Raw genomic sequence first — 23913 nt, 5'->3', positions numbered from 1 at the left:
TGAGCCGTATGGAACAAGCACATCTCTGCTATTTCTCCTCCACTTAATGCAGGACTCTACAGAGAAACTTCTAGAGTCGGACAGTGGAGGTGTTTCTTATGTAATCATAACAAGTTGACTTTAATCGCAGCCTTGACTGAACACCAGCTCCTCTGACTCAACTGCCCACTACATTCAGCTTGTGGAAACTGCAATAACACGCCTGTTAGCTAAAATCACCCACAAATATAAAGCTTGTGCTTCCTCTCTTGGCAGACGCTTCCTGTTCGAGTCGGACGCGGCCACATTTTTTCACTCGGCCTGTTTTAGCGGCTCAACTGGTCTCTGACGGATGACTCAGCGATTTCTCTGGTGCATATGTGAACACATCATGCACACTCAAACATCTCTGAAACCCCCCCGAAACCTCTCTAGGGAGTTAGTCTGGGCATGATTTGGAGTTTGTGAACTGCATTTGCGCTTGTGTGAAAATAAACCCGCTCCAAGTCTAAAATCTTAAAGGTTAGAACAAACAAGATGCTACAATGAGGGACTACGGAGCTGTGTGGTCTCAAATAAACTGTTACTGTATAACCTTACACCCTATGACAGCTGGGATAGGCTCCAGCACCCCACCGCGACCCAGAAGGATAAGCGGTTTAGATGATGTATGTATGTATGTATGTATGTATTAAGCTTATCAGACAAAAACTTAGTCACCTGAGACTGAAATGTACCTAATACTGGTGTTGAACCTCCATGAGCACGAATGACAGCTGTCATGGACTGGACAAGTTTCTGAATGTACACTCAGAAATAAAGGTACTAAACTGTCACTGGGGCAGGACCCCACTTGTCACTGGGGTGGTACCCTCGAGGGCTCCATCTCAGTACCTTTAGTCAGGGAACATGACTGAACCATAATCCACTGAAATGATATGTTCTAAGCTGTACTGACTCCACACACCCCGTCTCGTCTCCAGGCTTTTATTTTACTGTTCTGTTTAAAACATTCGGTTATGAAAAGGTACAAATACGAACTTTTCACCTGGAAAAACTTATTTAAGGTTCACAATCAGACCTTAAAACCACTGTTGGAGCTTTGAGGGAACATTTACATCGTTTGTACCTTACGGTAACACTTTCTATGAACGTCACCTTTGTAAGCATCTATAAACAAGCTTTTTTTTTAGGCTTTAGTACAGTACACTTCACTTTACTTAGAGTGGACAAATACAACTTATGAGCTCTTATAATTTGTTATGATCAGTACTTATAATGTATTATGTAAACAATTCATAATGCATAATAAACATGGCTATAATGTGTAATGTATATTTATAAATATTTATAGCCATGTATATAATGCCTTATGAATGCATTCTAACATGTTATGAATGTGTTTATAGATGCTTATAAAAGGTGACATTCATAGAAAGTGTTACCAAATTTACCTGTGCAGAATCTTTATATCTAACAGTGCAGGCGACATCAATGCATCAAAGAATTGCGCAGTTTGGCCAGACTTTTGTGGAGCCTTCCCTGCCGTCTTACTCGATGTTCCAGATCGTCCCACAGATTTTCAAGAGGATTCAAATCTGGGGATTTTGTGGGCCAAATCCAGATGTGTGAATACTCCTGAATGTTCATGCATTCATACATATGACTGTACATTTTAATACACCTGCACATTCAGCTACTTCCTTCACTTTGTGGCCTTTGGCTGCCCAAATTCAATCACTCCTTTTTGCCAATCACTAACATCTCCTTTGCGGCCCATTTTTACTCAGTTTTGTGGGTATTTTTTATTTTATTTCATCTGATTTTTCACTTAGTTTGGGCCATTAAAGAGTAAAACGTGTTATTAATATTGTGAATTCATCTAATAGAAAGTGTTGTGTGTTCACATAAAACAAAAAAAAACAAATAACCTGGCGAATAAAAATCTCCCCAAATACTGCAAATTTGGCTGTAAACATAATGTAATAATAAATTATTCATCATTTTCTTCACTACTTCTTCACAGAATTCTTGAAAAATGTAATCAAAAACCTAAAAGTACCTCTTGGTGAATAATTTGAAATATATACATTATATATTGTTATTTATTGTATATAAAATAACAAAAACTGCTAACACGGCGAGTGTTTCTAAACTTCTGAATGGTAGCACATCTGAGAAATGACTGAACCCTGGCACGAACGCTCGCGTCCTGGAGGATTCCTTTGTTTTTTGCTTACATTGTGAACACAAAGAGCAACAAGGTCCCTTTCAGGTTCACTGAGCTTGGTTCCTTTAAAAAGAGCTACAAGTACCCAAAGACAACCGTAAAACACGCCTTGAATGCGGCCTTGAACAAAGAACCTCTGAAGTGAACTTTTGTTAAAAGGAAGAAGTACGTAAGGAAGACTCCAGGGCACGGCGTCTAGAATAGAAACCTTTTTCCGCTCCTCTGACGAGGTTCTGTAATCATCGTTTCTCGGTGATAAGCTAAGCTAGGCTGAATGTGAATGTGCCTCTCCTGCTCCTCTGGCCTCCATTAAGACTGTGACATTTCTGTAAGTGACAGAGACTGGATTCGGAACAGGAAGCGAGTGTGTTGGGGGGGAGGGTCAGGTCGGCGGGCCTGGCTTGGGCCGAACTGACCCTCCATCAGACGCAAAAGGCACCTCCACTTTCCACAAAAGAGCCGGACCCAGACGGGCCACTCTCTCTTATTCATGCGGTGAGAGAGCCGGAGATCCCTCTGGGTTTTGTGCACATGGGTAGATAAGCTACCCAGAGACAGAGGAGGACCTTCAGAGAACACTCTGGAAAGGGTAAGAGAGAACAAGGCAAACGCTGAAAAAGAAAAAACCTGAATATTAAAAGCTTTCCAGCACAAAACAAGCGTTTAACAGGCTAAACTCTCAGAAAGAAAGGTGCTAAACGGTCACTGGGGTGGAACCCTCAAGGGTCCATCTCAGTACCTTTAGTCAGGGAACATAACTGAACCATAATCCACTGAAATGATATGTTCTAAGCTGTACTGACTCCACACACCCCGTCTCGTCTCCAGGCTTTTATTTTACTGTTCTGTTTTAAAACATTCGGTTATGAAAAGGTACAAATATGAACTTTTCACCTGGAAAAACTTGAAATAAAGGTTCTTTGCAGGTAAATTTCTTGTTCATCAAGGTACAAACAATGTAAATGTGCCCTCAAATGTACAACCCTGGTTTTAAGGCCCAACTGTGAACCTCAAATAAATTTTTCCAGGTGAAAAGTACGGATTTGATCCCACACACATTTCAAATACCACAGCGATCTTGCATGAAACGCTGCACTGTTGTCAAGATGTGTGGAGCAGGAAACGGTTTTTGTTCCGACAGCAGCGAAATATACATTTTAGTGATATATACCAAACTCTGTTTTTGCGTTTTTATCCGATAGATTAGATCGCTGTGAGGAGAAAAATGTGTAAATGTGATGGTCACACTGTTCCTCTACAGCTCCGCCCACAGCTCTGTAACTCCATGATGAGACACGCTCTAAACGCTGAAGAGATCTATGAGCTCTGCTGCTGTAAACTGTTTCCAGACTGTCAGTCAACACAGCCGCTCTTAGGAAGAGAGCTAAATCCTGTATGATGAGCGCTGGAGGGCTGGATCAGCTGGAGAACAGGCAACACAAACAAGCACAACACTCGCTCTCTCTCCTCTCTCTCTCTCTCTCTCTCTCTTCTCTATTGTCTCTCTCTCTCTTTTTCTCCCACTGTCTCCCTTTTATCTCACTGTCTCGCTTTCTCTCTCACTCTCTCTTTTTCTATCTCACTGTCTCTTTTTCTCTCTATCTTTCTTTTTCTATCTCACTGTCTCGCTTCTCTCTCACTATCTCTTTTTCTATCTCACTGTCTCGCTTTCTCTCTCACTACCTCTCTATTTCTGTCCCTACCTCTCTTTTTCTCTCACTACCTCTCTTTTTCTATCTCACTGTCTCGCTTTCTCTGTCTCATTTTATCTCTTCTTCTCTCTCACTGTCTCTCTTTCTCTCTCACTGTCTCTCTTTCTCTTTCAGTCTCTCTTTTTTCTCTCTTTCTCTTTCAGTCTCTCTTTTTTCTCTCTTACTGTCTCTCTTTCTCTCACTGTCTCTTTTTCTCCCACTATCTCTCTTTTTCTCTCTCACTATCTCTTGTTCTCTCTTGCAATCTCTCTATTTCTATCTCACTGTCTCGCTTTCTCTCACTGTCTCTTTTTCTCCCACTATCTCTCTTTTTCTCTCTCACTATCTCTTGTTCTCTCTTGCAATCTCTCTATTTCTATCTCACTGTCTCGCTTTCTCTCACTACCTCTCTATTTCTATCTCACTACCTCTCTTTTTCTCTCACTGTCTCGCTTTCTCTCACTGTCTCTCTTTCTCTCACTTTCTTTCTCTCTCACTGTCTCTCTTTCTCTCACTTTCTTTCTCTCTCACTGTCTCTCTTTCTCTTTCAGTCTCTCTTTCTCTCTCTTACTGTCTCTCTTTCTCTCACTGTCTCTCTTTCTCTCTCACTATCTCTTTTTCTCTCACTATCTCTCTTTTTCACTATTTCTTGTTCTCTCTTGCAATCTCTCTTTTTCTCTCTCACTGTCTCGCTTTCTCTCTCACTACCTCTCTATTTCTATCTCACTACCTCTCTTTTTCTCTCACTACCTCTCTTTTTCTCTCACTACCTCTCTTTTTCTCTCACTGTCTCGCTTTCTCTATCTCATTATATCTTTTTCTCTCTCACTGTCTCTCTTTCTCTCACTTTCTTTCTCTCTCACTGTCTCTCTTTCTCTTTCAGTCTCTCTTTTTCTCTCTTACTGTCTCTCTCTCTCACTTCTCTTTTTCTCTCTCACTATCTCTCTTTTTCTCTTTCACTGTCTCTCTTTCTCTCTCACTATCTCTCTTTTTCTCTCTCACTATTTCTTGTTCTCTCTTGCAATCTCTCTCTTTTCTCTCTCACTATCTGTCTTATTCTCTCTCTGTCACTCTCTCTCTCTCTAGTCAGACAGATGTTAGATAAGGTGGTGGGTCTCCAGCTGCTGTCTTTCCTGATAAATGATCTGACAGTGTTTCTAAGAGTTCAGACTGGAGCCTCTGGCTCTGGACAGGCCGCTAAGCGCTAAGCTAAATGCGTTCTGGGGTGTCGAGCGGTTACTGTCCATCTGCAGGAGACCTGAGAGTCAAACCTGCACTGAGGGGGAATGAAAAGAGTGATAAATGAGAGAGAGAGGGAGAGACAGAGAGAGAGAAAGAGAACATACTGTTTGTGTGATGTTATTGTTGTTCAGGATTAAACCTATTATTACCTACAGGCACTTACTTATACACACATATACAATACATATGGGGCAAATCATTATGTATAGATACTGATAATATGGGTCATTTAGCCTGACAGTGACACTGTATTTGTGTGTGTGTGTGTGTGTGTGTGTGTGTGTGTGTGTGTGTGTGTGTGTGTATGCAGGTGTGCCACAGGCTTGGCAGGAGTGAGTGTGTGATCAGTTTACTCTCTGTGCAGCACTGCCTGCAGGACAAAACACACCTTTTACCTCTGTATCTCTCTCTGTTTCTGTACCTCTCTCTTTGTATCTCCTTTTCTCTGTATCTCTCTCTTTGGTGTAATGCTCTCCAGAGAAAGCAAGAGAGAGAGAGAGAGAGAGAGAGAGAGAGAGAGAGAGGAGAGAGAGGGAGACAGAGAGAGAGAGAGAGAGAGAGAGAGAGGAAGAGAAAAAGGAAGAGGGGGAGATAAAGAGAGAGAGATAGAGGGAGACACAGACAGAGAGAAAAAGATAAAGAGAAAAAGGAAGTGGGGAGAAGAAGAGACAGAGAGAGACAGGAGGAGAAAAGGATGAAGAGAAAAAGGAAGGGGAAGAGGAAGAGAGAGAGAGAGAGACAGGAGGAAAAAAGATGAAGAGAAAAAGGAAGGGGAAAGAGGAAGAGAGAGAGAGACAGCAGGAAAAAAGGAAGAGAGTGAGTAGGGAAAGAGATGGACAGAGAGAGAAAAGAGAGTGGGGAGGGAGAGAGGAGAGAGCAAGAGTAGATAAAAGAGAGAGAGAGAGAGAAAAAGAGAAATAGAGCATAAAGAGAGAAAGGATGTGAGCGAGAGTAGATAAAAAGAGAGAGAGAGAGAGAAAAAGAAAGATAAATAGAGAGAAAGAGAGAGAGAGTGGATAAAGAGAGAAAAAGGGAAGGAGAGAAAGGATGAGAGTAAGAGTAGATAAAAAGAGAGATAAAGATAGAGAGAGAGAGAGAACGACCGCTCAGCTGGCATCGCTACGGAAACCGCATCTATCTGCCGTCTCCAAAGTGCCATTCATCGTCTCCGTGGTGACAGATTTACACACTGTTTCTGCCGTTAACCTGACACAGCTATCTGTTACACACACACCACACACACACACACACTACACACCACACACACACACACGTACACACACACACACACACACACACCACCGTCCCACACACCACACGTACACACACCACACACACACACACCACACACACACACACACACACACACACCACACACGACACCCGTACACTACCACACACACACACACCACCCACCGTGTGTCCATTTGTGCCTGGCTTGTTTATTAAAAGTTGCTTACAGCACTTTATTCAGAACACCTGCCTCACACACTGCGCACAGACAGACGAGGTGCAGGTAAAGAATGAGCTTCACACACTTCACACTCACTGAGCTCTGAGCTGCTCACAACTCTTTTAACAGGCCTGTAAATCTCAGCATGTTCTCAAACACGATTCCATGCGATTTGATTCTTCAGAATTATTTTTAATTGTAACAGTGCCGACGGCATTTTGTGACAACTGCACTTCTAACACGACACACCACTCCACAATAACTATATTACTCTGCTGTTATTCACTGTTTTTATGCTAAAGCTAACCATTATTAAGTTTCTACTTCAGCACATACCGCCATATGCAAATGCAAATTTTAGTGCACAACTTCTATTTCATTGATGAACATATTGGAAAAAACAGAAAATAGAAAATGTGCCATAACTTTGGCCACATTTTAAAAAATGTTATGCCCCCCCCCCCAATATGTTAAACTCATCACATATACAGTAGTTGTGTATTAAAATGTGCAGAAGTGTGATCACTGTAGAGAAACTTGTTTTCACTTAGAAAATAAAAAAAAACAAAATATTAGTGTTTAATTACTGTTCATTTGCTGAACATAAAACATAAAAATGAAAACATAAAATGTGTCCTGTGCAAAAATTATGGTGCATTTTATACTTTTTATACATACACACACACACACACACATATATATATATATATATATATATATAGTAACAAAACTCTCCATTTTTGTTGTTTTTCAGTTTTTGACGATTTGAGCCTGTTTCTCTTTATATTGTGTGTAAATTTCATGATGAATGGACCAAAAGAAACGATCCAAAATGACTTGGAAAACATTCTGGTTCCATTGACTTACATTAAAAGGATTATCTTCTCTTATCTTATCGAGTCAAAACCAGCAGAAGAATACTGGATGTGATGTGTGAGTGAAAAAAGAATGAATGTAATTCAATATTGTAACAAATCTGCCCTGAAATTGCTTTTAGAGTGTTTAGATGATCATCTTAATGAAGCACTTCAATTAAAAACAGCTAATATTAGAGCTTAGTAGTTATTAAAGAAAACTACTGAATCGGTATCAGTATCGGTTCATACAAAAGGTGCCAATATCGGTACTGACATCAGAAAAAACAAAGATGTCACGCCGTTCACAGTACAAACACACACTGCTTACGATTCAGTTCAATCATGATTCTTTAGGACATGATTCAATGAATCACTAAAGGGCCCGTATCATGGAAAACCTAATTCTTCCTCACTTTCTTGGAATAAAAGTGTTGTTTAAGTTTCAAAATATACCGTTTATCCTCAGTCCATTCAGCCCAAATATGAAATACGCTGCAAAAACAGCCTCGATGTTTTTGTGATGTCATGAAAAACCAACTAATTTACATATATCTGCCTATTCAGCCTATAGCAGTTTAGCCCCGCCCATTCACACTGTAGAGTTTCAGCCTGGACTGCTTTTCAAATGAGGCGCAATACAGGACATCCAATCATTTACATCATTTACATAATAAAAACTTTAATAAAAAATTTTGAAGGATGAAAAATAGGAAAGTGAAAATTAATTAAGAAAGTTTTAATATATAAAAAATCACAAAACTGATTTATGCAGTCGAATACAAACAACAGAAACAATACCCCAAGCTTCTTTTGCTTTAATGTTTACCTATTAAAATAGCTTAGAGAAAGTTATTTTGGCCTACATTTGGTATATTTTACTGAATATTAAAGCTGCTAATAATTAATCCTGCATTTGTACAACCACAGTGCCGCTGAAGGGGAGGGGACAGGCTGCAGGGTTAGAGCAGAGCAGTGTTTCTGCAGCTCTCAGCAGGAACTCCGCTCTCAGACGGAGGAAAAGAACGTACCTGTTCCTCAGCGCATACTGATCCAGCCTGCTGCCTCAGCTAAGCTCAGCCAGCCTGACAGCGCGAACGCATGAGGAGGGAACACCGAATTACCCGAGGAAGATTAACAAACCAGCACAACTAAAAATGCATGCAGTCCCTCCAGGATAACACTGACCAATTTAACAAAGTTTCCTCTCTCTCTCGGTGAGCGGACAGCCAGAGAGAAAGAAAACTACACTGAGAATAAGTGTGAATACTGTATACCACTACACTGAGAATAAGTGTGCATACTGTATACCACTACACTGAGAATACGTGTGCACACTGTAAACCACTACACTGAGAATAAGAGTGCACACTGTAAACCACTACACTGAGAATAAGAGTGGATACTGTAAACCACTACACTGAGAATAAGTGTGCATACTGTATACCACTACACTGAGAATAAGTGTGGATACTGTAAACCACTACACTGAGAATAAGTGTGCATACTGTATAGCACTATACTAAGAATAAGTGTGCATACTGTAAACCACCACACTGAGAATAAGTGTGGATACTGTAAACCACTACACTGAGAATAAGTGTGCATACTGTATAGCACTATACTAAGAATAAGTGTGCATACTGTAAACCACTACACTGAGAATAAGAGTGCATACTGTATAGCACTATACTAAGAATAAGTGTGCATACTGTAAACCACTACACTGAGAATAAGTGTGGATACTGTATACCACTACACTGAGAATAAGTGTGCACACTGTAAACCACTACACTGAGAATAAGTGTGCATACTGTATACCACTACACTGAGAATAAGTGTGGATACTGTAAACCACTACACTGAGAATAAGTGTGGATACTGTAAACCACTACACTGAGAATAAGTGTGCATACTGTATAGCACTATACTAAGAATAAGTGTGCATACTGTAAACCACTACACTGAGAATAAGAGTGCATACTGTATACCACTACACTGAGAATAAGTGTGCATACTGTATACCACTACACTGAGAATAAGTGTGCATACTGTATACCACTACACTGAGAATAAGTGTGCATACTGTATACCACTACACTGAGAATAAGTGTGCATACTGTATAGCACTATACTGAGAATAAGTGTGCACACTGTAAACCACTACACTGAGAATAAGTGTGCATACTGTATACCACTACACTGAGAATAAGTGTGGATACTGTATACCACTACACTGAGAATAAGTGTGCACACTGTATACCACTACACTGAGAATAAGTGTCCACACTGTATACCACTACACTGAGAATAAGAGTGCATACTGTATACCACTACACTGAGAATAAGAGTGCATACTGTATACCACTACACTGAGAATAAGTGTTGATACTGTATACCACTACACTGAGAATAAGTGTAGATACTGTATACCACTACACTGAGAATAAATACACATACTGTATACTGATACACCAAGATCAAGTGTGCATACTGTATAGTACAACACTGAGAATAAGTATGCTTACTGTATTCTCATTGCTAACAGGTCTATACAATCAAGCTGCCACACAGTCTCCACAGACAAACACTGGCAGTAGACTGGGTTGTACTGATGAGCTCAGTGACTTTAAACATGGCTCTGTCATAGGATGCCACCTCAGCCACAAGTCAGCTTGTAAACTGCTGTCCTGCTAGATCTGCTAGAGCTCCAAACTGCCTCTGAAAGCAACATCAGCACAAGAACTGTTTATTGGGAGCTTCATGAAATGGGGCTCCACGTCCAAGCAGAAGAACACAAGCCTAAGGTCTCTGTGTACAATGCTAAGCGTTGGCTGGAGTGGTGTAAAGCACGCCGCCACTGGACCCTGATGGACTATCAGCATGTACAGAGCCAATAGTAAAGTTTGGTGGAGGAGGGATAATTGACTGGGGCTGTTTTTCATGGTTCGGGACCCTTAGTTCCAGTGAAGGGTGATGTTAATGTTAATACTACCGCATACGAAGACTTAGTGTAGAGGAACTCCAGTGGCCTGCACAGAGTCCTGAACTTAACCCCACTGAACACCTTTGGCATGAACTAGAACGGAGATTGTGAGCCAGGCCTTCTCGTCCAACATCAGTGCCTGACCTCACAAAATCTTTACTGACTGAATGGGCACAAATTCTCACAGACACACTCCAAAATCTTGTGGAAAGCTTTCCAGAATAGTGGAAGCTGTTATAGCTGCAAATGGGAACTCCATAATTAAAACCCATGATTTTGGAACGGGATGTCCAACGACTCATTAGGTGTGATGGTCAGGTCTCCATACACATCTGGCCATACAGTGTGTTACCAGGCTGAAAATGTGTAATGCTATAATGAGAATAAGTGTGCATATTACACACTTTATTTTAATGGAAAGTCAGGCAATGCGTCAACTTTGAGTGTCACTCAAACGTGTATTCAGAGTTAGACACCAGGCGGTGAGCTGACGCAGACTTGGGGACTTTAAAGCAGCGCTGGAAAATGACATTCACAGCACGTCCTTTAAAGAGCGAGTACAGACACACAAGAAGCCTTACCGAAGTCTTTGTGTGAGGACATCCAGCCGATGGATTTGAGGGAGACGATGGCGAGCAGGCCGGATCCCACGAAGGAGCCGATGCCAGAGAAGAAGAAGAAAAGTCCCATTATAGCGCTCTGCATGGAGCGAGGGGCCGCCGAGTACGCAAACTCCAAACCTACAAAACAAACAAAACAAATACACAACATTACATGAGAGCTGTAATTCAGATGTTTTTCCACTTGTTTCAATGTCAAAAAATGGCACAATGAATAACAGTAACTCAAGAGTCGAGTCTACTGTTAATAAGCTGAGTCTGTTCTACAGTTTCTCATTAGGCTGAATGAATAACTGACTCTAAATGTAGGTATTGTGATATAAACTGAGTCTGTTCTACAGTTTCTCATTAGGCTGAATGAATAACTGACTCTAAATGTAGGTATTGTGATATAAACTGAGTCTGTTCTACAGTTTCTCATTAGGCTGAATGAATAACTGACTCTAAATGTAGGTATTGTGATATAAACTGAGTCTGTTCTACAGTTTCTCATTAGGCTGAATGAATAACTGACTCTAAATGTAGGTATTGTGATATAAACTGAGTCTGTTCTACAGTTTCTCATTAGGCTGAGTGAATAACTGACTCTAAATGTAGGTATTGTGATATAAACTGAGTCTGTTCTACAGTTTCTCATTAGGCTGAATGAATAACCGACTCTAAATGTAGGTATTGTGATATAAACTGAGTCTGTTCTACAGTTTCTCATTAGGCTGAATGAATAACTGACTCTAAATGTAGGTATTGTGATATAAACTGAGTCTGTTCTACAGTTTCTCATTAGGTTGAATGAATAACCGACTCTAAATGTAGGTATTGCGATATAAACTGAGTCTGTTCTACAGTTTCTCATTAGGCTGAATGAATAACTGACTCTAAATGTAGGTATTGCGATATAAACTGAGTCTGTTCTACAGTTTCTCATTAGGCTGAATGAATAACTGACTCTAAATGTAGGTATTGTGATATAAACTGAGTCTGTTCTACAGAGAGAGGAAGAAGAGGAGGAAGGAGAAGAAGATGAAATCGTGGTGTTTCTCTCTCCAGGCTGTGAGAGCTGCTGGCTGACATTGATAATTTCATGGCGCCTCAAACTCGTGATTTTTTAAATTATGGCCTGTAGGCTCAACTGTCAGCGCCGATTACTGAGCCTGCTTACAGAGAAATGGAGTGAGCATTTTCAGGAGGAGAGAGAGAGAGAGAGAGAGGGATGTGAGTGGAGAAGAGAGGGAGAAAACAGCAGGAGCAAAGAAGAAGAAAAGCAAAAAGACGAGTAAAAAAAACATCCACCTTCGGAATGGACTCCTTTACCTCACAAACCTGCTCTGTAACTAACCCACAACATCAGGAGAGACGGAGAGATGGAGAGATGGAGAATCAGAGAGATGGACAGACGGAGAATCAGAGAGATGGAGAATCAGAGAGATGGAGAGATGGAGAATCAGAGAGATGGAGAGCCGGAGAATCAGAGAGATGGAGAGATGGAGAATCAGAGAGATGGAGAATCAGAGAGATGGAGAGATGGAGAATCAGAGAGATGGAGAATCAGAGAGATGGAGAGATGGAGAATCAGAGAGATGGAGAGATGAAGAATCAGAGAGATGGAGAATCAGAGAGATGGAGAGATGGAGAATCAGAGAGATGGAGAATCAGAGAGATGGAGAGATGGAGAATCAGAGAGATGGAGAGATGAAGAATCAGAGAGATGGAGAATCAGAGAGATGGAGAGATGGAGAATCAGAGAGATGGAGAGATGGAGAATCAGAGATGGAGAGATGGAGAATCAGAGAGACGGAGAATCAGAGAGATGGAGAGACGGAGAGATGGAGAATCAGAGAGATGGAGAGATGGAAAATCAGAGAGATGGAGAATCAGAGATAGAGAGATGGAGAATCGGAGAGATGGAGAATCAGAGAGATGGAGAGACGGAGAATCAGAGAGACGGAGAGATGGAGAATCAGAGAGATGGAGAGACGGAGAGACGGAGAATCAGAGAGATGGAGAATCAGAGATGGAGAGATGGAGAATCAGAGAGACGGAGAATCAGAGAGATGGAGAGACGGAGAATCAGAGAGACGGAGAATCAGAGAGATGGAGAGATGAAGAATCAGAGAGACGGAGAGACGGAGAATCAGAGATGGAGAGATGGAGAATCAGAGAGATGGAGAATCAGAGAGATGGAGAGACGGAGAATCAGAGAGACGGAGAATCAGAGAGATGGAGAGATGGAGAATCAGAGAGATGGAGAGATGGAGAATCAGAGATGGAGAGATGGAGAATCAGAGAGACGGAGAATCAGAGAGATGGAGAGACGGAGAGATGGAGAATCAGAGAGATGGAGAGATGGAAAATCAGAGAGATGGAGAATCAGAGATAGAGAGATGGAGAATCGGAGAGATGGAGAATCAGAGAGATGGAGAGACGGAGAATCAGAGAGACGGAGAGATGGAGAATCAGAGAGATGGAGAGACGGAGAGACGGAGAATCAGAGAGATGGAGAATCAGAGATGGAGAGATGGAGAATCAGAGAGACGGAGAATCAGAGAGATGGAGAGACGGAGAATCAGAGAGACGGAGAATCAGAGAGATGGAGAGATGAAGAATCAGAGAGACGGAGAATCAGAGAGATGGAGAGATGAAGAATCAGAGAGACGGAGAATCAGAGAGATGGAGAGATGGAGAATCAGAGAGATGGAGAGACGGAGAATCAGAGAGATGGAGAGACGGAGAATCAGAGAGATGGAGAGACGGAGAGACGGAGAATCAGAGAGATGGAGAATCAGAGAGATGGAGAGACGGAGAGACGGAGAGATGGAGAATCAGAGAGATGGAGAGATGGAGAATCAGAGAGATGGAGAGACGGAGAATCAGAGAGATGGAGAATCAGAGAGATGGAGAGACGGAGAATCAGAGAGATGGAGAATCAGAGAGATGGAGAGATGGAGAATCAGAGAGATGGAGAATCAGAGAGATGGAGAGACGGAGAATCAGAGAGATGGAGAGACGGAGAATCAGAGAGATGGAGAGATGGAGAGACAGAGAATCAGAGAGATAGAGAGATGAAGAAATGGAGAGACGGAGAGACAGAGAGATGGAAAGACAGAGATGGTGAGGTGGAGAGATGGAGAGATGGTGAAACGGAGAGATAGTGAAACAGAGAGAGGGTGAGATTGACAGACAGATAAACGGAGAGACGGACAGACAGAGATGGTGAGATGGAGAAATGGAGAGACAGAGATGGAGAGATGGAAAAATGGAGAGATGGACAGATGGAGAGATGGAGAGACAGAGAGATGGAGAGATGGAGAGACGCTCAGGCGGTGGTGCTGTAATCTCAGCAGGCTGCAGGGAAAACTTTAACCTTTTGTAAATGCGATGTGTGAAATTTGGTATTTGGTCTAATAAATTAGTCTGTTGTGAATAAACCTAAAGGGAGGGGGTGAACGGGGGGGGCTGTGTGCTACTGCAACAGGCAGAAATCGTGTCTGTCCAAAAAGCCGCCTAAACTACAGTGTAGACTGCAGGACTTCCTCACACCACAGCGTCCGGCTTCAGACAAAACGGCAAAGGCACCGTCCATCTCCGCTCTCTCAGACTGCGGAGAGCACAGCCTCACACAATAAAGCCTGTAGGATGTTTCTATTCCTTTCATACGAGATTAATTACAGTTTGGTTTCCACTATTTCCTCCAGTAATTCTGAGGATAGTTCCCAACTCGAACTCTAAAGCAGCCCAGGTTTAACTGTTTACTGTGGATTTATTCCACACTGTCATCCGAATGAGAGGATTCGGTCACCAGCACAGGCCCAAACACAGTACCACCAACTGTGAACACAACCCGGTGAATCTTTTGGCACACAGAAAGTATCATTTATAAGTCAAAAGATTTCTAGGATTACACAGTGATTATTACTTCAAACAGCATCATAGTAGTAATGTTTACACGCAACCTAATAATCCATTAATAATCCGACTAATAGCTCAGTCAGAATAGAACACGTCCACAAAAACACCTTGTGATCATTGAGAATACAGTTTCTATCCGATTGAACAAGGTGGGTAACCCTGTAAATAATCCATTAAACAGAAGAATAATAGTCATGTAAACACTTGTATCCGATTACATTCCCCCTTCGGAAAGTTTAAGTACGTTCTGCATGTTCAACATGGCGGAGCAGAAACTGGTCTGCAGAGGAGACGAAGTTTATGCTCTGATCTTTAAAAGACGGCGGTGGGACGGACGTCCAGCTTATGTGTCTCAGAATACGACGTCTTCCTCTCGGCCTTCTTTAATAAGGACATGTGAAGGACGTTTTCCTCAGTCTGACATCATTTTAAAGTAATTAAAAACACAAGCGCTGCTCACTGCTGCTCATCTCACTCTGACCGGAGTCAGGTGATGCTTGTTGTCATGGTAACATCTACACTAAGCGGTGCTCTACACATTCGTGTAATTTTGGATCTGACTACTTGTTGTGAGCATGTAAACAGAGATTTTCTATCAGATTGTTGAGTAGAGTAAGAATATAAACACCTCAGTCTTCATCTACAATCAGAATGTGTTCAAACAAATTGCCAAAAATCTCTGCATGTAAACACGGCCAGTGTGACTTTTCCCCCCGATTTATTCAGCCGTCCCTACACTTTCTGCTCAGCTGATCCACACAGCCCAAAACGGCTCCTTGGACACCCCATCATTCTTCTTCAGGGTCATAATTTTCAGAAACGATTCCTGCTCTGGGGGCAGTTATTCTCTGCTGCGCTAAACAGTGCCAGCTGGACACTCAGCTCCAGGCCAGAGGCCATGTGCTGGAGCCTTTTCTCTCAGTCACACGCTGGGCACTTCTCAGAGGCTTCCCTCAGGCTCTTCATCAGCTTACTCACTCACCACACCACACCAGCTCAGACTTCTTAAAGGAGCAGTTCAGCAAGAAATCACATTTACATCATTGTCCCCCTAAACTGAGGTCAATAGGCCCTTTTCACAGGAAACTGAAGTGTTCAAACAAGTTCCACTCCTGCCTTTCAGACAGTTATTAACCTCAGAAACACAGGCGTTTGTATCACTTCAGCCACCACAGAAAGGTGTCTCACTATCTTTGTCATAGTTGCCAAGATTGAAATTCGAGGATGTGTCCAGAACTGTTGGAGAACCAAACACACAACAATGTGGGAGTCCAAACAAATCAAAGGATACACATGATTTGAGGAAAAATTCGATGTGGAAATAAATCAATGGAGGTGAAAATAACTCTAATCAAAACACTAGATTAGCCACATTAACTGGAGATGCTGAAACAGCGGCTAACAATAAACTAGTTAAAGCGGCAACAAGCTAAACACACACATCCCAGCAGGGGGCGCGCTGGGTCGTCAGAGTCTGCAGCGCCACTGTAGATGTTTTCTTATTAGCATTTATAATCACTCAGATGGTTTCCTGATACGTTTAATCTGCAACGAGAAACTGCCAAACATTAAAAAGTCGTGAGGCTGAAGTCACTTCTTGTTTGAATTGTCCCGTTCCACCTTAAATGGTGCAGCAGTTACATTCTGGCAGCTCAGGCACCATTTAAGGTGGAACCACCGGCTCCAGTGAACGAACGTCTTCTCCCCGCTGAGCATTTGTTGTCTTAGTCGCTGATCATTTATTAGTGAGAAAATTAAAACTGTTCCTCTGAAAGCGGCTGCAGCAGCAACTTTAAATCACAAACTGCATTCAGTGTAACATTATCTTATTAGACAGCAGCGCTGAAATGCAGACACAGAGGATCTTTTACTGCGTATGACGAAGTTTATTCCTTTATTAACTGCACAAACTCGTTTTCCTCTATTCATCATCAGCTGACAAACCATTGCAACTAAGGTTCTCTAATACTTCAGAGAGCTGTACACGCTCATCTTGTTATTGTTGCTATTGTCATTGCTTTAGCGGAAGCAGCGTCACCTGCGACAACAACTTCCAGCAGAAAAAAAATGCAGAAATGTGAAAAAGGCGTATCTGCAACACGTTTACAGATAATAGTTCACATGCACTGTCCGCAACCACATAATCAAGTGCATTACAGATTACTTGAAGGATCCATATCTTGTATTTTCATTATACTTTATTTTTCCACTTATATGTCCACTTAATATGGTTTGCGTGCACCAAAAACAGTCATAACAAATTTTTACATCATCATTTTTCATCCTCTCTTTATCTCTAAAGAGCAGTGTGTTCCCTGAAACACTCCTTATAACTTCAGCATGAGTGGGCGTGGCCGAAGTGCTATAGGCTGAATAGGAGGACATCTGTAAATGTGTTTCTGCAACTTAGTTTCCATATATGAATGGTATGGACTGTAGAGAGAACTGTGAACTCTGAAACCTTACCAAGGTTCAGACACTACATGGAATTCTTTTATTTAAAGAAGTGTGGAAAACCGGATTTTCCACTACTCAGGCTCTACAAACGCTCTCTGATGCTGGGAACTATCCAGCTGTCTGTTATAAGCGCTGAACCCATGTGCACAATCTGTGGCGACGTGACGGACGAAGATTTTTCTCCCGTTGTGAGACAGTCCATCTGACCGGCTCTTCTTGGACGCAGATACTCAAACATGGCGCTGTGTTATTGAGCCACAGGCAAGAAACAGAAAGCTCCAGGCAAGTGTTCTGTACGAGCTCCATTTTTTGACCATTACAAAGTTTTTTATAAATCAGGTCCAAATCATTAAGCAGTGACTACTTTAGCAGTCCCGGTTTGTCCATCACTTACAGCTAGGACAAATGTAAACACTTAATAGATTCAAACACATTTGACAAAATATTTATGGAAAAAATAAAATAAATGATAACTAAATGCAACTGCACAAACACAAATGAGCTCACAGGACAAAAAATTAGTCATCTATGACTGAAAGGTACCTAACAGAGTGTAAAACCTCCACAAGCACGAATAACAGCTGTGAATAGATTTGACCTGGACTGGACAAATTTCTGGATGTAGGTGACATCAATGTTCGGCCACCCTTGTATCAAAGAATTGTGCAGTTCGGCCAGATTTCATAGACGCATTCACTGCCGTCTTGTTCCAGGTCATCCCACAGATTTTCAAGAGGATTCAAATCTGGGGATTTTGTGGGCGTGTCCAGATGTGTAAACGTTCCTGAATGGTCATCAAGACACAGTCACATTTGCAGCCATATGAACGCGAGAACTGTGATCTTGGAATACAGGGATAGGAAAGTTAAGTTCCTTGGTAAGATGATGAGCAAAAGGCAAAAGCTGGTTGTCCAGCAGCTCAATGTAAACACTGTGGTTCAAATTTACTGTCACCTCAACCAAAGAACCCATTTCTGCATAATTAAAACACCCCCAGAACATCACAGAGCTCCTCCAGCTTAAACCACACCTGCACTGTCCTCACTGAAGGCTTCCTGCGGTCTACGATGAACACGACGTCCAGCATCATTCATATACAAGCAGAAACCAGACTCATCTGACCAGATAACACTTTATCAGTCATGAACAGTCCAGTGTTTGTGTCTTTGTCCACTGTAACTGAGCAGAAGTGAGCCAAGGCCTCCTGCGTGCCACTCTGCTCCATATGTTCATGGTATGCAGTTCCCTGCGGGTGTTCTTTCAGAAATTGGTTGTGAAGAACTGCATTGACCTCTAGAAGCAATTCTTGCCTGGAAGTGAAGCGATTTTTATTCACAAGCCATGAAACATGTTGGCAGCCCCTGTCTGTAGGTTTCGTCTTTTGGACACAATTCTGACGAGAATTTCCTGTAGACTGGGATTTCTGCCACTGCTGGTCAACTCGTATGACCGTACACTTCAATACACCTGCAAATTCAGCTACTTCCTTCACTTTGTAGCCTTTGGCTGCCCAAATTCAATCACTGCTTTTTGCCAATCATTAACATCTGCTTTGTGACACATTTCCACACATCAAACGAGACATTCAGTGCACTGTACCACCTTTTCTCAATCTATGAATCCTGTCACACACCCTGCAGGTATTTATAGCCTGATCATCCTCGTGCAACGCCATCTGCAGGAGCCTAAAGTTACTACCACCTTAAACACAGGTGACTGATTTCTTGTCTGGGGAGCTTACCTTAACACCATGTTTTAATATTTAATATTTTAATGTTTGTATGATTAGAGTATCATTTTACTGTACTTAACATATACTCTCATAATGGACCATTTACTACAGTATTACGATAATATACAGCAAGCCAAACTGGACTAGTTTTAAAATCCAAGCTTCAGCTTTTTGACTTCCAAAATTTAACAAAATTGGCTGGTTTTGAATATTAGTTGATGTAGAATAGCTGGCAACCCAAGAAGATGCAGCGTATGATACAAATAAAAAACCCATACTACACAAACTACACAAAACGGTGATGACAGAAGAATATAAATAAGAAAGGAATGAAACAGAAAAGTAAAATTGGAAATGGCATGGCTTTTAAAACATCCAAAATAGTATCTAGCTCAGGCTAAAAGGACATTTTGGTGCTGGACAGGAATGCTACTATGCTAATGTCTTTAACATTAGCAGCCAGATAATTCCCCTAAACCTGATTAGTGAGGAAAAACGTCATATCCAACTCAAATCCAACAGAGAAATCCACAAAAGTGCAAGAATCTCTCAGCCAAAATACATAACAGTGCTCTTTATTTGACAGTCGGCAGAAAATTCCTCCCGGAAAACCATAACTACAGAACAAAATGGAATAAGGAAAGAAACTGACAGCTCCTTTAATATCAGAGATCCAGAGGAACACGAAGACGTTTCTCCCACTCAGACTGGAGATGTTGGAGATTTTAGCTTTGATAAAAAAAAGTCAAAGCTTGGCTGAGAGGAAAACTTCCCAAACCAAAACTTCAAATTTGTCCTCAGGGACAGTTAGCCGGTCGGCTAACGCTGCCACATTCACTCCTGGGTTGATTAGTGTGTATCTGCCCTGATATATAACCTAACGAAAGGCTTTGACAACCTTTTTCTTTGTTTCCCGCCTCATCATCCTAGTGAAGGGACGTGACGGGGTTGACACTCAATTTGATATCAAAAAGACGTCTCCCGTTGTAGAGCCCACCGAGCCCAAATAGCTAGAAAGACAACAAAGACAGGCAAAAACCGCAGCCTACACACCACACAATAAAACACTGTGACAGACCATTAAGCGTCAGCCCCGTTACGTGATCAGGGGTCTACATAAAACACGCTACGCCCAAACAACCTGAGACAAGCTGGCTCTGCGTTCTGCTGCTGCTCTGATGTGTTCGGAGATTTCGTTTGAACATGTGCTGTTAACCCACATCTCATTTAATGAGTTAGAAAACAATCTACATTGAGTCAGTCAGGTGTTACAGCACTGAACAACATGGACATCATCCGCATAGACGCAGACCTTCCTGCCCTTTATGCTAATGAACGTTCTCCAACACTCTGACAGCAGCTGTGCATTTATCTTTGAAGGCTTTTTATAGTTTAGTAACTAATTAACTTAATAATATGATGCCATTTTAGGGCCGGTGTCGTAGACTTTGAGAATAAAGTTGTTATAATTCGAGAATAAAGTTGTAATATTTTGAGAATAAAGTTGTAGAATTAAGGCATTAAAGCAGGTAATACCAGGAAAAGTCACAAAGGGTTTGGAAAAGGAAGGTAGCAACTTCTTTGTGTTAAACTGAAGGACGCTGAGGAGTTTCGTATTGATTTCTCCCATAAAGAAATACTCAGTCTCTCTGTCTCTCCTGGCACATCAGCTCCAGATTGTTATTAATACAAAAAACACTGAAACGGCTGCGCAAGAAACTTTGTGTATTTAGAATAAAGAGCCAGATGGACTCGGAGGAAACCGTCTGTTCTTTTGAAGGAGAGTCGCAGGCAGTGACCGTCTACACGGCTATCAGTGGTTACAACTCTGTGCCATTCGAAGAGGGCGTGTAGTTTCATAGGAGACAATGAAAATGATAGAATGATTGTTCCTGAAGAAGTGGAACTCAGCACACTCTGCGTCTTCATCATCGCCGGTACAGCGACCAAGGCCCCGGCGCGTTACTCCAGCCCCCCCTACAATTAGCCCACTTTATCCTCCAAATATTGCAAGTTTATTCATGTAACTATACAACTTTACTCAAAGTCTTTTTTTTTTTTAACAGTGACCCTAAAACACCGTCCTGTAATAACTAATGTTTTTAAATGCAGAGAATTTGATCTAAGCTTTTTGCCATGAATGACCACTGAACAGGCAGACGAACAGGACATGCAGCTCTTACAGAGCACATCTCAGCTAAGCTCTTAATGATCTGAATTCGGGTCTGACTGTGTCAGAGAATACTGCGTTGTAACGGCACAGCTGAGGCTGTGAAGCTGCAGCTTTGACAGTTTTATCACCACTTCCTTTCGCGCATTTGATGCATCACTTTTTGCCAAAGTGAGGTCCTGCTAGATCACATGGCTAAATAGGTTTAAAGTTGTTCTACCACTAGACGGTGACTGAAAAGTGAGTGAAAATGCAGAAGTGTGTCTTCAGGGCTCCAGACTGCAACAAAAATGATTAATTTGCGAGTAATAAATTAATTAACTGGCCAGTGGTGACAGGTAGAAACTTTGGATTACTATTATTTTTCATGGGTAACTATTTATTACTACTTTTCTACACTTATTACTCAGTTTTATGTCTTTTCTTTCATCATTTTTCATTGTAAAATGTAACTGATAGGCCTGATAGGCCTATAAAAACACCTGCACGCTCGCAGGATTTCAACCAGAGCGGCAAAACATGAGAAACGAAGCGGACGAGCCGAGCTGCCGTGAACGTCAGTGTGTAGAAAATGGCGAAGCAAAAAAACATCAGATTTTTGCATACAAAACATAAGGAAACTCCCTTAGCCTGGACAGCATCTCGTGCAAAGAGCGTTATTTCTTTGCATACTATTTTTTGGAACTTAAAAAGCTATTGGCACCTGACTTTTTCTTCTAGGAGCCAGTGGCTCCTTAAGCTAATGCTTTTTTGTCTGTAGCCCTGCATCTGGCATTGAGTCTGGCAGACAAATCTACTGTTAATAAACCTATGATGTTCATTAAAGGTTCCACTGTGCAAAGCACAGCATTCTAATTATGAAAATAAGCAGCCAAATAAGGCGCCTCTGACTGTAAACACTAATAAAAATCTTAGAAACAGTAAATAAGATGTGACTTGTTGTCTTGGTAGTTAGCACAGTGGAAAAAAAAAAACCAGTATAATTACACAGCTGCAAAATCCACCAGAAATGGACCCACCAAAACAGAAATCAACTGACCTTTCCCCAGCATGGAGCTGCATTATTCAAAGAGAAAGTGAGCGAGTCCAAAAAATTCTCTTTTCATTATTCCTCCTCCTTCCTCTAAGCACAGAGACAGTTTTGTTGTGGAAAACATTACCCTGTTACATGCTTTTCAGAAACATGTAACATCAAAATGAATATCCTCTGAAGGACAGAAACTTGGACGAGTTCAAACCGGTCATCTCACCCACAGAGCTCATAAGCATTTCATCCACAGGGGGCATGATGTACGTGCAAAAGCCAGATACCAGGCTTTATCTGTTTAATTTCCAGTCAAATTACAGTCATTCATTTTTCAGGAGATACTTCTGAGGAGATATATAAAACCGATTAAAAGCTCCAGAGAAAATGAGGCTCCTAACAACCACCTGGAAGACCTGGTAGACAATAAACTGTCCGCACCATCTCTGAGAGAGAGGAGAAAATCAAGCTGCTTCAGATCTGAAAACATCCACAGGTGTTTCTGTCCATCCTTCCACTGTGAGAAGACGACTCAGCGCTATGGGTCTGAAAGGATGTGTAGCTGATCAAGAAGAACCTCACTGAGAAAAGGAGACGGACACATCAAACAAAGAAGCTGAACGATGGACTGACCACCCCAGAGTCCAGACCTCAACACCACTGAATGTGTTTGATTACTGAACTTTGGAGGTGTGTCTGCAGATTTACTTGAGAAACTGAAAGTGAGTCTCCTGAAAAGAATGAAAGCTGTAATGAAGGTAGAGAGTGGAACCAAAAAATACTGAAAATTCTGATATTATATTTAGTTGTTGAGGCTGGTTCTGTTATATACACTGATCAGGCGTAACATTATGACCACCTCCTTGTTTCTATGCTCATCGTCCATTTTATCAGCTCCACTTACTATATAGGTGCACTTTGTAGTTCTACAGTTACAGACTGTAGTCCATCTGTTTCTCTGCATACTTTGTTAGCCCCCTTTTACCCTGTTCTTCAGTGGTCAGGACCCCCATGGACCCTCACAGAGCAGGTCCTATTTGGGTGGTGGATCATTCTCAGCACTGCAGTAACACTGACGTGGTGGTGGTGTGTTAGTGTGTGTTGTGCTGGTCTGAGTGGATCAGACACAGCAGTGCTGCTGGAGTTTTTAAACACTGTCCACTCACTGTCCACTCTATTAGACACTCCTACCTTGTCAGTCCACCTTGTAGATGTAAAGTCAGAGACGATAGCTCATCTGCTGCTGCACAGTTTGTGTTGGTCATCCTCTAGTCCTTCATCAGTGGTCACAGGACGCTGTTGGCTGGATATTTTTGGTCGGTGGACTATTCTCAGTCCAGCAGTGACACTGAGGTGTTTAAAAACTCCAGCAGCACTGCTGTGTCTGATCCACTCAGACCAGCGCAACACACACTAACACACCACCACCACGTCAGTGTTACTGCAGTGCTGAGAATGATCCAAATAGTACCTGCTCTGTGAGGGTCCATGGGGGTCCTGTCCACTGAAGAACAGGGTAAAAGGGGGCTAACAAAGTATCAGAGAAACAGATGGACTACAGTCTGTAAC

The 23913-nt window shown here is 41.9% G+C and overlaps 1 protein-coding gene across 1 annotated transcript in view; it reads right to left on the bottom strand.

Moving 5' to 3' along the window:
- Positions 1-23913, bottom strand: part of LOC118814023 (solute carrier family 15 member 4-like) — a 64275-nt gene that overhangs the window by 16317 nt on the left and 24045 nt on the right. Inside the window, exon 3 of the mRNA XM_036579695.1 lies at positions 11017-11175. Within this exon, the coding sequence (XP_036435588.1) occupies positions 11017-11175 (159 nt within the window). The remainder of the gene's footprint in view (positions 1-11016; positions 11176-23913) is intronic.

Source organism: Colossoma macropomum, unplaced genomic scaffold (assembly GCF_904425465.1).
Source record: "Colossoma macropomum unplaced genomic scaffold, Colossoma_macropomum, whole genome shotgun sequence".
Lineage (NCBI taxonomy): Eukaryota > Metazoa > Chordata > Actinopteri > Characiformes > Serrasalmidae > Colossoma > Colossoma macropomum.
This window is presented reverse-complemented; position numbering and strand designations above follow the sequence as displayed.